General features: G+C 36.1%; 1 protein-coding gene across 1 annotated transcript; it reads left to right on the top strand.

Annotated features, from left to right (window-relative positions):
* Positions 1-10,031: 10,031 nt before the first annotated feature.
* HELRODRAFT_192152 (hypothetical protein) lies at positions 10,032-16,513 on the top strand (the record flags this gene model as incomplete). The annotated part of the gene is made up of 4 exons (XM_009020769.1): positions 10,032-10,155; positions 14,709-14,869; positions 15,336-15,807; positions 15,981-16,513. The coding sequence occupies 4 exons, from the start codon at positions 10,032-10,034 to the stop codon at positions 16,511-16,513; spliced, it is 1,290 nt and encodes a 429-aa protein (XP_009019017.1).
* Between the last annotated feature and the right edge of the window lie 502 nt (positions 16,514-17,015).

Here is a 17,015-nt window from a genome sequence, read left to right as displayed (position 1 = left end):
TTCATAGTTAAAAATGGCGCCAAACAAAAAAAGTTTTTCATTTTTTTGACATATTGAGCTCCGATAGCTCAAAAAATTCAATACAGATTTTAACGAAATTTTGTGATTTATTTATGACTATAAGGTACTTCTAAAATAACAAAAAATATTTATTTATTTTGCGATGGATTTTGAGCTACGCTGTTTTGAAATCGGTGAAATTTTCAAAAAATTCATTTTTTTCTAGATTTTTTGTTCAAAATATCTTTTGATTCGAGACAATAACATTTATTTTTTTTGTTATTACATTGTTTCACTGATATGCACAAAAAATTTCATCAAGATATGTTGGCTAGTTCAAGAGATATAGCGTTCTACGTAGGTACAAGTTTTGAAAAAAATCGCTCAAAAATTTGAGGATGCTGTCACAAAAATCTTCATAACTTGAAAAATAATTGAAATTTTTTTATAAAAATTTTATTTTGTCGATGAAATACATTGAGGTACTTACTGTTCAAATTTTAAAAAAATCGGAGATGGTCGGATGTGGACTTTTTTTTAAATCGTTCAAGTTGACGGAGAATGACCCATATATATATATATATATATATATATATGTATATAAAAGATATAATATATATCACCATTATCACGTTGTCTTTATGTACGTTTAACAGGACTGCTAAGCTTATTGTTGGAGGTTTAAAATTTAAACATATTGTTATAATACTCGCTGTCGTATCCGATTTACGATGCGACGGGTTCAAATCCTCGATTGAATAAAATTTTTCAAACAGTTATTAAACTTTATTTACAGAAGAAATCAACTATTATTAGTTATTAAACTTTATTTACAGAAGAAATCAACTAATCGTTTATTTCCAGTAAATTCAAACTAACGCAACAATTAACTTTTAAATCGTTCAAAATCTATCGCTATGACAATGTCAACAAACAAATCAAATATCGCTTTAAATAATTCACCGAATCGCTATTCACAAAATCACGAATTTCACTAATCACGAATATCACTAATCTTCTTGCGACGTGCGCTTATATACTCTTCGCAAGCGTCGTTTCTAGATTCTTCTCGATGGTCCGATTCTAGCATACTCTAGAATGCTCCAGTCACTAGAACATTCTAGAATACGCTAGAATCTAGTGCGTTCGGTAGCACGGTTATAACATTACCCCCTTCTTAGTTCTGTTCGTCCCGAACAGCCTTCGCTCCGGTGTCCGCATGGTACGGAGCCAGTCTATCCAAATGAAGGATCTTCATTCTTGCTCTCGGCTTCCGATATTCCTGAATACAGTAGAAGACGTCATACAAGCGGGTGATGACTTGATAAGGTCCTTCCCACCCTCGCTGGAGCTTTGGAGAACGCTGTGGGTTGTACAGCCAAACTAACTCGTCGACAGCAAAACCGCCACTGCTTCCTTTCAAGTCGTATCTGGTTTTGGCCACCTCCGTGTTTTTCGTAATTTTAAGGCGTACGTAACGGTGGATATGGTTTAATCGCTGTCGAAAATTATCCACGTATTCTGTTAAATCAGCAATCCAGTAAATTTTTGGTAAGTTCTTTGAGTCTACCTTTGTCAGTTGGTAGAACCTTTTCTTGTTGCTCCATATTTAATGATTTCACCAAATATATTTATTGGCAATTACCTATTTCCTCGCCTTTTTTAATTTTAATAGTGTGTTTAGCGGTATTCAGTATTCTGACAGGAATAAGACCATTTTTGTTCGCTTCTACCAGGCATTTTCCAATGACCGTTTGTACATGTACATTTGTAGTTGAGGTTGGCTCCATCAAATAGAACTGGTGGCCCCTTGGATCGCACATCAACTTGCCCCATACGATGTTTTCAGATGATTGAGGTAGTTCTAGGTCACAATCGACTGTCACTCGAATGCATTTTTCGTCGCTATCCCCCATTATCACTTCTGTATTTTTCCATCTAAGAATGCGTTTTTCTAAGTCAATTTTGAACCCATATTTTGTCAGAAAGTCGACACCTATTATGCATTCGTCAATGATATCCGCGACTAAGAATGAACCTTCGAATAACAAGTCGCCTAGCTGAACAGTACGGAAAATCTTTCCATAAACTGGTGCTGTTCCTCCGGTAGCTGTTCGAAGGATGTATTTGTTAGAAGTCTCTTTCTTTAGATTGGGTACCAAATCAGTTCTTAAAATCGATTTTGTTGCTCCGGTGTCGACTGTAATTACACATTCTCGTTGATCAACTTTTCCGTAGGTCGTTTCGATTTCGATGTAGTCTGGAAACGTTAATTACGGTACTGGGGGCGTCAATTCTACTAGCCAACCTCTGCACCACAAAGTTGGCTCTTATTAGTTTTCCGCCTTTTCGTTAGAAGGGGCCGATCGTGATACAGGCTCATCTTCTCTTCTTTTGCGCCATCTTGTCGCGCAATTTCGGCAGCAGTTACCTTTTAGGCGGTGTTTACAATCACGACGTAGATGGCCTTTTTCACCACAAATCCAGCATTGGGGTACACCATGCTGTTGAGGTTCGCGTTTCACAACCACCTTCTGGCAAGAGCATTCTTCCTGTACTTGGCGTAGACGTACGTCACTTTTTGATGCTTGCTTTGCCGATTCAAAAGTGAGACTGTGCGCAACGGCATCCTTGAGTTTTCGTTTATCTGACAAGAGAAGGGATTGCTTGAGTTCCGAATCCCGAAGGGCTTTGATAAACGTATACAGGGCAGTTTCGTCTCTATGCTCGGTGTCTGATGTCGGATACGACAGCAATGTCAACCGTTCGATATCTTGTGCCAGCTGCTGAATGGATTCACCAGATCGTTGCGATCTGTTTCTAAGCTGAGACCGATAAATCTGTTCCACGTGTTCTTCACCATAACCTAAATCCAACGCGCTAACCAGAACTTCATATTTGAAGTGGTTCTCCGCCGGAATCGTCTGAAGAACCTTTGCTGCTGAACCTCGCAGGGCCAGTATCAGTGCTGTTGCTCGTTCTTTTCCGTTCCAACAGTTACTAGTTGCCGCTGCTTCGAACTGGGGTTTTATAAACGTTCCAGGACATTTCTCCGTCAAATGCTGGTACCTTCAAAGTTTTTCCGGATGCGTGATCTAACGGCATGGCCATTTTTTTGGATTGCTCCAATTTCCGCTTCAATTTGTCTATCTTGTGATCTATCTCAACGGTCTGACGATCAAGTTTCTGCTCGATCATTTCTATTCTTGTTGACTGTTCTTCAATCTGTTCTGCCACTTTCAATTTTACGTGTTTTAGCTGGTCCTTGATTTGTTTTAATTCCTCTGTATTTTGTTCGGACTGTTCCTTGATCTGTTGTTTTAACTCTTCTGTCTGTCGTTCGGGCTGTCGTTCGGACTGTTTTTTGATCTTTTTAACTCCTCTGTCTGTCGTTCGGACTGTTCTTTGATCTGTTTGGACTGTTCCTTGATCTGTTGTTTTCGCTTCAATTTGTCTATCTTGTGATCTATCTGTTTTATTTCAGTTGACATACTAAGCAGAAGTTCCATCATTTTAGCGGTTGTAAACGTGCCTGTGCTAATTTCATTGTCTTCGTCAGCACCATCAAACTTGAATTCGTCTGGGTTCTTACCTTCGTCAATGAGAGCTTCTCTCAGACGTGCTACAAGTACTTCTTTGTTGCCACTTGTGACAAGGCTTCGTTTCTGTAGTTCTTCTCGTTCAACCCACACAGTTTTGACATCGAGTTCTTTTTCTACGAGTAGTAATTCGCTGGTCGAAGATCCCACTTCTGACACCAATGTTATAATACTCGCTGTCGTAACCGATTTACGATGCGACGGGTTCAAATCCTCGATTGAATAAAATATTCCAAACAGTTATTAAACTTTATTTACAGAAGAAATCAACTATTATTAGTTATTAAACTTTATTTACAGAAGAAATCTACTAATCGTTTATTTCCAGTAAATTCAAACTAACGCAACAATTAACTTTTAAATCGTTCAAAATCTATCGCTATGACAACGTCAACAAACAAATCAAATATCGCTTTAAATAATTCACCGAATCGCTATTCACAAAATCACGAATTTCACTAATCACGAATATCACTAATCTTCTTGCGACGTGCGCTTATATACTCTTCGCAAGCGTCGTTTCTAGATTCTTCTCGATGGTCCGATTCTAGCATACTCTAGAATGCTCCAGTCACTAGAACATTCTAGAATACGCTAGAATCTAGTGCGTTCGGTGGCACGGTTATAACAATGTAGTCCTGATCTTCCGTGAGCTCCATTAGCTTCTGATAGATAAAAGGGTAACTTAAAAATTGGCTGTAATGATGTTCAAAATTGTGAATGGACTGTCACCAATGTATTTAGTTGAAATATTTTTGTGGAAGTAGCACAATGAGGACGTTTAGGATTGAGATATGATTGCACGCATCTACTGGATGTACACAACTCAGTTAATGACTGGTGAAAAAAATTTGCAGTGGCTAGACTCATGGTCTGGAACAGTCTGCCTCCTAGTCTTCGTCTACCTGGACTAGACTCTCGCTTTTTGATTTTCGCAAATAATTGAAGGCTCACTTGTTTAGAAAACATTTTCATTTTTTGTATTTGACAATCAATTTATTACGTTGTTTCTTTTTTTGTTTGTTCTACATGTTAGTGCTTTTGAGAATTTTTGTTGTAAAAAGCGCTGTATACATTTTTGAATAATAATAATAATACTCTAAAATAATCTAGAGTAAAATTTTGCCAATTTATTTATTGTTCACTGATTTAGAATACTCTTTGGAGTATTGAAAATGTTGTCGTTACAATCACGATGCATAAATATTTTTAAATTAACAGAACAAAATAATAGGCTCACTGTTCTAATACAAAATAAGTTTGGTAATTCAATTGATATGTTCTAGGCAAATTATTTTATAAACATTAGAGTTTGTTTGATACTCATTGAGTTATTTTACCAAATAAACCGAAATAAAATTTTTCATGAGACGCTCATAGAAAATCTGCCTGATTATGTTTCTAACGATGATTGACACAGCAATACAATAGCGATCATGTTTCCAAAGGCGAAAACGTAATAGAATAATAATGAAAGTATTGATATGCATTTTGTTGTTATTGTTTTTCGTTATTTTAATAACGTTATATTTTTTATATGTTTAAATACATTTCAATGATTATATAAATAATTTACTTATACCAGTGCCGGCCTTAGGGAAGGGCAGGTCGTAGCTTTTCTAAACTGAAACTAATTAAAACATATTTCAGAAACACTGTCGCAAGATCGACTTAACTCTTTAGGCAAGTTATCAATCGAGATTTACGTTTTAATATCTATAATCAATGTTTTGCTGATTTAATTAGAAGAACTTGTTATTTGTGTAAAAAAAACGTCTGTTATAAAATTCATCTAGTTGTGTTGCATTTCTTATTTATATACTTGTTTTCATTTCTACATTTTTTTAAAAATTCAACTTTACATTTAGATTAAAAATTAATTAAAAAATCTCTTTAGCATGTATCCACAGTTGCTGCGCATTGGCCTCACTTGTAACCGTTCGTTAATGTTAAGCTACCTACCTACCATTGCAAATATCAAAAATACATAGGGGCGAATTTTGTTTTGCCCGACCTGTCAAAAATGCTAAGGCCGTCGTTGGCTTATATAACTAAACAACTAGGAGATGGTAAATTAAATTTATATGTTACCGGCACAACGTGAGCTAATTATTATTGTGATTTCAACTACTTAGCAATCTTAATGTAATAATGTACTATGCATATGTAGTGTGTATGTCGGTGTGTGCCTTTGTGTGTGTGTGTGTGTGTGTGTACGTGTATAGTGAACATGTACAAAATAATTTTGACAGAATTGGAAGATACATTTCCGACATTCGTTTGTTCAATTTTTGGTAAAATTAATTTTGAGAGGCGAAATGCAGCTTGAAAACATAATTAAAACGATGTTGTTGTTTGTAATTTCTTTATCAGCCAAATTTCTGTTGAAGTCACGTGCGATTGTAGCGTGTTTGTTCATTCCATTTAGTCAAGTTAAAATATTATCAACTAAATCGCGCAAAAAGTTATAATTGAAGAGGAAGGCGGTTGATAAGCGAAAGCGACCACAATGTTTTTGAGTTGAGCTTTGTTGATGATCTCTACGGCATACATTTCAAATGTTGGTGGCATTGAATCATTTATATCATGCCGTCCTTTAACATTTAATATTTAAAAAGAAGTCTAACACCCCCACTACTTCTCTTCACACTATTTTTTCCAAAATAATAATAACCATCCATTATTAACATATGTCGCTAACTGCAACTAAATCAAATTTTTGAACTAAACTCTCAAGAAATTCATTCAACTCGATCATTTTATTATTCGAGCATCTGACGTTGAAATGAATCAAATTGAAAAAACCGTCGATTTGTGAAAAATATTATTATAATTTAAAGTTATATAGGACATATGTTTGCGCCGAGAATTTAGTAAAATTATTAATAGATAAATTCCCCTCATAAATCAAGCAATGCCTAGTTTCTCACGTGTGCACCTCTCTGCAACCTATGAATTTAAATGTTTTGCTTTTTTTGAACTTGTTGATAATTTCAGTGACATCAAGATAATAACAATAGCAACTTCTTTTTTGAATTCTCCAAAATTATATTTTATGCATTAAGCGATGTACGTAATTTTCTGTGCCCTGTCGCGTTATTTTTCAAACATGTCATGAATGTGTCACTTTAATGCTTTTATGCAAATCATTTTTCAAGTTGATTATTTTCAATTTTGAAATTGTTTTCAAGCATATTTAAAACCAACCTAACTTTTCTTTTTTCAGGAAAAACACAAATGAAATTGTCAAACGTTGTCTTCAAAAGAAGTTGGTACTATTTTTAAGGACAGTTTAAACTTTAAAAATATATTTATCATTTTGACATACATCATGCACTCAACATTGCTTACTGTTGAAAATTATAACTGCATTCTTCCTCTTTGACAACATTTTAAATCGTCGTCACAATGGTCTAATTTTTTATTTCCTTTGAACATAACTTGTGTCAACTGCAACAAGAATTTATGCTGAAATTCTAACCGAACAGTTAAGGAAACTTACTGATAATATAACTTTTAAAATATTTTCAATACATTTTTATTGTTTATTTAATTTTTATATTTGATTCTTAATGATTTAAATATTAAATAAGTTGATAGTCTCGACAACGACAGTATTTTTGATAAGTATTCGTATTTTGAAAAGTTGCATTTTACGCTGAGTAAAACAGCTTGCCTACTCCATTACTTTTTAATTCTGGGTTGAATATACGACAACGCCAATCGCATGCCTACTTCAAAGTAAAAATCATTTGTAGCTTGTATAGAAAAGTTAAAAATCAACTTTTACCAAAATAGATAATAAAATAGCACCGGTATTCTAAAAAAACCTTAGTTATGCTACGATACGAATGTTGCATTGCCCACAAGTCGCTTATTGATTTTTCTTAAAAAATATCGTTAGCGATGCATTCGTTTTTAAGTAATCAAAACTCGTCCTGAAATTTTATAAGAACGTTAAAAATATTTATGGACATATGAAATAATGGAATCCTCCATAATGCAGCTTCTTTTTCAATCAACACTGAAAAATAACGCTGAAGTTTCTTTTCAAAAAATTGAACATGGTCATTTATCGCATTTTATTCATTTACAATTAACTTAACCAATTCTTCAATCGCTGTGCGTAAGTGCTCACTGCCTCCAGGTATAACTTTACGTCGTCAGCTTGGAAGTTTGGAACAAAAAGCTTGAACAGCGTCTCTAGAAACAAACATGGTTTCAAATCTTATTTTTTCAAATGACCAAATATGTCAGAAAAATATGCAAACTGTTAAATCCAAGTTTTTTCATCAAAATATTCACTGAAATATAATTTTTCTTGTACTTTTTGAAATTGTGTCGAGTTCATTTTTCATTCATAAACGCGTTCAATGACATTTTCTTTTGATAACATGCGAACTGCTGTATTCATGATAAGGATTTACATTTTTATAAAAACTTTTTGTTAGTGCGTCATTTGACTGTGTCAACCATTCTATCTTATTAAAAAAACTTTAATGCTGTTTTGAAATTTCAGGAGGAATCATTAGGTGGTTCGAATCATACCTTTTTTGGTAGAAAGCAACAGATTTTGTTAAACAATGTTTTATCATCCATTCAAGAGGTTAATAATGATGTGCCACAGGGTTCGGTACTTCAACCTTTACTATTTCTGCTGTACACAGACGCTGTATTGGATATCATTAACTTATTTGGATTCAAACATCACGCGTTTGCGGACGATGTCCAAATTGTTGCTAGCTGGGACGTGGTTTCATCTCAACTTCTTGTCAAAAAATTTTTTGGTATAAGTCACAAATTGACTTTTGGATGATTGAGCATAAGCTTAAATTAAATCAATTTAAAACACAGCTCCTACCTGTTAGTGTGTGGCAGCGAATAAACAAACTACAATTTGATCGGTAGCATTAAAGTTGAATTATGTCGGTCGGCCTGCAATCTTGGAGTGATTTTTGACTGCTCAATTTTTGATTGCTCAATGACTATGGACTCACTCATAAATACTATAGCTTAAGAGTGTCATCGTCGACTGCGGATGTTGAGATTTATTAGGAGTTCATTGAATGATGTCTCATTAAAAAGGTTAGCCCATGCATTTATCCACACAAAATTAGACTAATCTAGATTACGGTGTTTCAATACAATCAGTTCTAAAACTACAATTGATTCAAAATCGTACCGCAAAATTAGTTGTCTGAAGTTTGACGTACAATCATATGAAGTCTATTTTTTGGAATCTGCATTGGCTTCCAGTGGCTGCATCGGCTTTCAGTGGAAAAAGATAGTTTATACAATTGCCGTTTCGGCATTTAAAGCGCTGAACGGATTGGCTCCTGGTTACCTGGCTGATAGATTGAATAAATCTGGCCTATACCTGGACGTCCGAGATTGAAATCAGATGACAGGAACTAACTGCATGTTCCTTAAACACGTCCGCTGACCGGCGAAAGAACCTTTGGCGTTGACAATGTAGAAATTGGCAAAAAGCTAAACGAGTCCGTCAATCTGCTTGTTCAATTTCCCATTGGGGCATTAGAATGGTGCCTTCATGGTGCAAATTTGCAACAATGACTTTAGCATGTGTTTAGGTTTTTTCAATGGCGTTTGGCTGGAGTGGTAAACAGAGTTGATTATATGCCGATGGAAACATTGGTGATTCCAAATTAAGTAAAGCAAAGTATATTTGTATTATTATTATTGCTATTATTATTGTTCTTATCATTATTATTTTTATTATTGTTAGTTGATCACATAAAATATGTTGCCGGTCGAAATCATTAGACGATCTCTAAGCAAGTCTATACAAATTTACTCGAAGGTATCTGATTCAACAGCGACAAGCTAACTTTAACCTTTCTAGGTGTGGCCAAGTAAAAATCTAATTTCGTCCTCTTTGTAAAGCCAATCAAACCAATAAATATTGTTATAACCGTGCTACCGAACGCACTAGATTCTAGCGTATTCTAGAATGTTCTAGTGACTGGAGCATTCTAGAGTATGCTAGAATCGGACCATCTGAAAGAATCTGGAAACGACGCTTGCGAAGAGTATATAAGCGCACGTCGCAGGAAGATTAGCGATTAGTGAAATTCGTGATTTTGTAAATTCGTGACTCTGTGATTTTGTGAATAGCGATTCGGTGAATTATTTAAAGCGATTTTTGATTTGTTTATTGACGTTGTTATAGCGATAGATTTTGAACAATTTAAAAGTTAATTGTTGCGTTAATTTGAATTTGCTAGAAATAAATGATTAGTTGATTTCTTCTGTAAATAAAGTTTAATAACTAATAATTGTTTGGAGTATTTTATTCAATCGAAGATTTGAACCCGTCGCATCGTAAATCGGTTACGACAGCGAGTATTATAACATTGGTGTCAGAAGTGGAATCTTCGACCAGCGAATTACTACTCATAGAAAAAGAACACGATGTCAAAACTGTGTGGTTTGAACGTAGTTCAGCTACGAGAAGAACTACAGAAACGAAGCCTTGTCACAAGTGGCAACAAAGAAGTACTAGTAGCACGTCTGAGAGAAGCTCTCATTGAGGAAGGTAAGAACCCAGACGAATTCAAGTTTGATGATGCTGACAAAGACAATGAAATTAACACAGGCACGTTTACAACGGCTAAAATGATGGCAAATTGAAGCGAAAATTGGAGCAATCCAAAAAAATGGCCATGCCGTTAGATCACGCATCCGGAAGAACGCAAAAGAAGAGAAGATGAGCCTGTATCACGGTCGGCCCCTTCTAACGAAGGGGCGGAAAACTAATAAGAGCCAACTTTGTGGGGCAGAGGTTGGCTAGTAGAATTGACGCCCCCAGTACCGTAATTAACGTTTCCAGACTACATCGAAATCGAAACGACCTATGGCTGAACGGAACAGTTGATCAACGAGAATGTGTAATTACAGTCGACACCGGAGCAACAAAATCGATTTTAAGATCTGATTTGGTACCCAATCTAAAGAAAGAGACTTCTAACAAATACATCCTTCGAACAGCTACCGGAGGAACAGCACCAGTTTATGGAAAGATTTTCCGTACTGTTCAGCTAGGCGACTTGTTATTCGAAGGTTCATTCTTAGTCGCGGATATCATTGACGAATGCATAATAGGTGTCGACTTTCTGACAAAATATGGGTTCAAAATTGACTTAGAAAAACGCATTCTTAGATGGAAAAATACAGAAGTGATAATGGGGGATAGCGACGAAAAATGCATTCGAGTGACAGTCGATTGTGACCTAGAACTACCTCAATCATCTGAAAACATCGTATGGGGCAAGTTGATGTGCGATCCAAGGGGCCACCAGTTCTATTTGATGGAGCCAACCTCAACTACAAATGTACAGAACGCGGTCATTGGAAAATGCCTGGTAGAAGTAAACAAAAATGGTCTTATTCCTGTCAGAATAATGAAAACCGCTAAACACACTATTAAAATTAAAAATGGCGAGGAAATAGGTAATTGCCAATCAATAAATTTGGTGAAATCATTAGATATGGAACAACAGGAAAAGGTTCTACCAACTGACAACTTACCAAAGAACTTACCAAAAATCTACTGGATGAACTCAATTTGTATCAAGAAGACCGTCTAAAAGCCGAGGCGTTGATTGCTGATTTTGCAGACGTGTTTTCAACCGGTGACAATGACCAAGGTAAAACAGCTCTGGTAACTAGCCGAATTGATACTCAGAATTCGAAACCGATCCGACAAGTACCACGACGTCTTCCTCTAGCAAAACAAACAGAAGTAAACGAAATGATAACGACAATGCAGAATCAAGGCGTCATCAAACCGTCATCAAGTCTCTGGATTTCGCCAGTTGTTTTGGTAAAGAAGAAGGACGGCACTACCCGTTTTTGCGTTGATTATAGGAAGTTAAATGATGTGACTAAAAAGGACAGCTATCCGTTACCGAGGATTGATGACATCATGGACACCCTATCTGGCTCAAGTTGGTTCTCTACGCTTGATTTGAAAAGCGGATACTGGCAAGTAGAAATCGACAAGAACGATCACGAAAAGACAGCGTTTTCTATCAGATCGGGGTTGTGACAATTCACCGTCATGCCATTTGGATTGTGCAATGCTCCAGCTACATTCGAGCGACTGATGGAATGTGTATTGCAAGGTCTTAACTGGAAAACCTGTCTTGTCTATTTAGACGACATAATTGTTCTAGGAAGAACATTTGATCAACACGTCGAAAACTTACGGGAGATCTTCACAAGACTTCGGGTGGCAAATTTTAAGCTGAACGTTAAAAAGTGCAGGTTATTTTCTAAAGAAGTTAACTATTTGGGACATGTGGTATCTTCAGATGGAGCTCGAACCGATCCCAGCAAGATAGAAATTGTGAAAGACTGGCCAATTCCAATGGATAAAAATGAATTGCGCAGTTTTCTGGAATTGGCAACGTACTATCGACGTTTTGTAAAGGATTTTGCAAAAGTTGCCAGATCTCTCCACCAACTTACCGAGAAGGACCGAGTTTTCAACTGGAATACCCTATGCGACTCAGCATTTGAAAAGTTAAAAATTGAACTATGTGATGCTCCTTTGCTAGCGTATCCAGTTCGTGGCAAGACGTTTGTGGTAGATACTGATGCAAGTACCAACGGAATCGAAGCCGTTTTGTCACAGCATATAGACGGAGAAGAAAAAATGCTAGCGTATTATAGCAGAGGATTCACAAAGCCCGAACGAAACTATTGTGTGACCAGGAAGGAGTTACTAGCAATAGTCAATGCAACAAAACACTTCCACAAGTACCTTTATGGACAGAAATTTCTTCTCCGAACTGATCATGCAGCGTTAAGATGGCTCCTCAACTTCAAGGATCTTGAAGGACAGATGGCCCGATGGTTGGAGCGTTTACAAATGTACGACTTCGAGATCGTGCACCGCAAAGGAACAACTCATAGTAATTCTGATGCTCCTCACGTCGACCATGTTTACCATGATGCAAATATTGCTGTCGTCATGAGGAGAAGATACAATCGGAAAACATAAGAGCAACAACAATATCAACGGATGACGGTTGGACACCGACGGATCTTGCTGATGCACAGTTTGCGGATGAAGACCTACAACATCTGATCACATGGAAGAAGGAGGGCAAGCGACCGGACTGGCAAAGCATCTCAGAATATAGTGCCGTGTTAAAGGGTTATTGGGCTCAGTGGGACTCATTGTATTTGGAAGGGGATTTGCTAAAACGAAAATGGGAATCAGCTGATGGATCAAAACACCGCATGCAAGTTATAATACTAAGAAGTAGAACGACCGAAATCCTTGATGAAATGCATGGCGGCCCTTCTGGGGGACATTTAGGAGTGAACAAGACCCTTGACAAAATACGAAAAGGATTCTACTGGCTTCACGTTAGAGAAGATGTAGAGAGCTGGTGTCGATAATGTAACACATGCGCTTCAGTCAAAGGACCCAAAAGAAGGCTAAAAGGAGCAATGCAAATCTACAATGTTGGTGTCCTTTTTGAACGGATTGCTATTGATATTGCTGGACCCTTTCCGGTATCAGATTATGGAAACCGTTACATTCTGGTTGTAGCGGACTATTTCAGCAAATGGCCTGAGGTGTTTCCAATACCCAACCAAGAAACATGTACCGACGCTGAGGAAATTGTACTCAAATGGATTAGTCGATATGGTGTCCCTTTGGAACTCCACTCATATCAAGGTCGAAATTTTGACTCACAACTGTTTGGTGAAATGAGCAAGCTGCTGGGTATAAACAAAACTCGAACGACACCTCTTCACCCACAGTCTGACGGTATGGTGGAACGATTTAACCAAACCCTGATTGAACATTTGGCTAAAGTAGTCGACGAAAATCAACGGGATTATGATCGTCATATACCATTGTTTCTTATGGCATACCGGAGTGCTATCCACACAACTACTGAAGAAACGCCATCAAAAGTTCTATTTGGGACTACCTTAAGGACTCCAGCTGATGTGAAATATGGCGTACTACCTGAACCACACCAACCATTAACAGAAAACGTGGATAATCTTCGACAGCGATTAAACCATATCCACCGTTACGTACGCCTTAAAATTACGAAAAACACGGAGGCGGCCAAAACCAGATACGACTTGAAAGGAAGCAGTGGCGGTTTTGCTGTCGACGAGTTAGTTTGGCTGTACAACCCACAGCGTTCTCCAAAGCTCCAGCGAGGGTGGGAAGGACCTTATCAAGTCATCACCCGCTTGTATGACGTCTTCTACTGTATTCAGGAATATCGGAAGCCGAGAGCAAGAATGAAGATCCTTCATTTGGATAGACTGGCTCCGTACCATGCGGACACCGGAGCGAAGGCTGTTCGGGACGAACAGAACTAAGAAGGGGGTAATGTTATAACCGTTCTACCGAACGCACTAGATTCTAGCGTATTCTAGAATGTTCTAGTGACTGGAGCATTCTAGAGTATGCTAGAATCGGACCATCTGGAAGAATCTAGAAACGACGCTTGCGAAGAGTATATAAGTGCACGTCGCAGGAAGATTAGCGATTAGTGAAATTCATGATTTTGTAAATTTGTGACTCTGTGATTTTGTGAATAGCGATTCGGTGAATTATTTAAAGCGATTTTTGATTTGTTTGTTGACGTTGTTATAGCGATAGATTTTGAACAATTTAGAAGTTAATTGTTGCGTTAATTTGAATTTGCTAGAAATAAACGATTAGTTGATTTCTTCTGTAAATAAAGTTTAATAACTAATAACTGTTTGGAGTATTTTATTCAATCGAAGATTTGAACCCGTCGCATCGTAAATCGGTTACGACAGCGAGTATTATAACAATATGTTTTATCGGATTGTGCATCAGTTGCAGCTTTGGCTCGATATACGAAGAGGCATAATACAATTTGAACGTTAATTAATTATTTAATTAATTTAAAGCTTGCGTTTTTTATGCAGATGTAAACACTGACGACCTACGTCCGATATCAACTATATTTGAACTACTACGTCCTGACGTACCGTAAACTCCATAAATAAATGTTTATTAACTCAACTTAATAATTATATTATTATTATAATTTCATCGATATGTGACAAATCATTTGACAGACCTTAAAATTGTGGCCAGTAGGAACATGTTCGTTGAGAACCTCCTAACATCTCGCAGCCTAACCACCACACATTTCGTCAGCGACACCAAACAATCAACCGACTTTTTCTGGTTCAGAGATTCTGGCATCAGAGTTAATCTCGGTGTTCAAAATGTACAGGTTAGTAAAATAATGATTGTTATATCAGATGGTGACGATGGTAACTGTGATGGCAACGGTTGTAATTAGTGTTGTTGGAGTTAACTGTAATAGAAACTGAAATATCAGTTAACTGATAAAATAAATTTCAGTTAACTGAAACTAAAACTGAAACTTAAAAAAATTAAAAAACTGAAACTTATTAAAAAACGAAATAGAAAAGATTTAAAAACTGAAATACAAACTCAAAAATGTTAATTGAAGTAAGGATGGATTTTCATATTTTTAACATTAGGAGGTGGACTGCGCAAATAAATTAGGGGGCCAATATATTTATTCAATGTATATGGTGAAATCTTAAATCATTTATGATCGTTGGTAAATAAAATTTAACAACAAGATTCCATTTTTACAATCGATATAAAACATCGCGTGGCAGTAGATTCGTAACATATAATTAGATTTAGAATAAAATTTGTATATGCAGAAAGCTTCAGGTCGTAGACAGGAGAGTTATGTATGGGAATATTTTCAATATGATCCAGTTACAGATAGGAGTACCTGTTTATGTGAAATCTCGAGCACATCAAGTTCACAAAGCACTTCAGCTTCAAGAGTTTGTGGTAAGACTTTGAAAGGAAAAAATGCAACAAATTTGAAAACTCATTTAGAATATTTTCATTCTGATGCTTTTAATAAAGTCAAAGATAAAGAAAAAGTGAAAAATAAATTGTCAAATAAAATCTGCAATGCTAGTGGTTCAGATCAGAAAACGCAACCTAAAATTGCTACTTTTGTTGATAAAATTAATGCATATAATGAAAACTCAAAAGTTTATAAGGATAAACTTGATGCTGTCGTTGATCTGTTTGCAAAGACAAGTTTGCCACTTTCCTTACTTGACTGTCCAGTGTTTCAACAATTTGTCAATACCATGGATTCACAGTTTAAATTACCAGGTAAGTACAAATACAGCATATAAAGTTATTTATAATATATTATAAATTGAAAATACAATTTACATTAATTATAATAATTTTGATGTAATACAGGTAGAGCTAAAATTGATTCAATAATGGAGCAGTTAATGACAGAGACACGTGAAACATATTGTCATATGTGCTTCCGGCAGTTCTTGATTTAGTTCCAGCCGCGGCAACGTTGCTTGACTTGAGATACAACTGGACTTTGCTAATGTCTGTTAACTCTGCTCTTTTATCTATGGCTAAAAAATATATAGTTCAAAAAATAAATGTAAATTGCAAAGATAGCAATCAACTTCAAATTGATCAGGACCTGCAACAACGTCCGGCGAAACGTTTTAAGCTGATGACCAGTCTAGTTTTGCCAACGTGCAGCCAAAGCCGAACAGATAAACTATTGAGTGTATATTCTGATGTAGAAGAAGAAATAGACAGATATATATCTAAAATTAATAGCCAGTTATTGCCAGAAGATGAAGATTCAATTGTTGCATGGAGCAAAAAGACAGACTTGCCACTTCTTTCTGGTATTGCTCCAAATATACTGGCCTTGCCATGTTCGCAGGCTTTCGTTGAACGATTGTTTTCAACATGTAGCATATTGACCGAAGGTCGACGAAATAAATTGAGCAACAACCTTGAGAAACGTTTGTTCCTAAAACATAATTTACAGCTTGTGTGAATATTTAATATTTTGTTTCTTAAATTGATTGTAATAAAATAAATCTCTGCCATTTGTAATTGTTTTGTTTTAATTTATTTAAAAAATCGGTAGTTCATGGATTTCAAAACTGAAACTTAAAATAAAACTAAAACTTAAATTGTAAAACTTAATAGAAACTGCAACTGAAAAAAAGATAAAACTGTAACTCAAACTCAAACTCAAATGGGCTTTGCAAAAACGAAATACAAACTCAAACTGAAAAAAAAACCGAAACTTGAACAACACTAGTTGTAATATTAGATGATGATGTCATATTAGACTATAAATATGGTGGTGATGGTGATGATTATGTCAGGTGTCGAAAAGAAGATGATTGGTGCATTAAATGATGATTGCGAAGGGTTACATAACAATGATGAGATGATGATACTCTTTATTGTTACATTATATTTTTAGATAATGATGATGGAGAAGAAGATGATTGTTGAATCAGATTATGATGATGATAGTTATTATTGCT

Source organism: Helobdella robusta, assembly GCF_000326865.2.
Source record: "Helobdella robusta unplaced genomic scaffold HELROscaffold_29, whole genome shotgun sequence".
Classification (NCBI taxonomy): Eukaryota; Metazoa; Annelida; class Clitellata; order Rhynchobdellida; family Glossiphoniidae; genus Helobdella; species Helobdella robusta.
The sequence above is the reverse complement of the archived record's forward strand: the minus strand, read 5'-3'. Positions and strand labels throughout refer to the sequence as shown.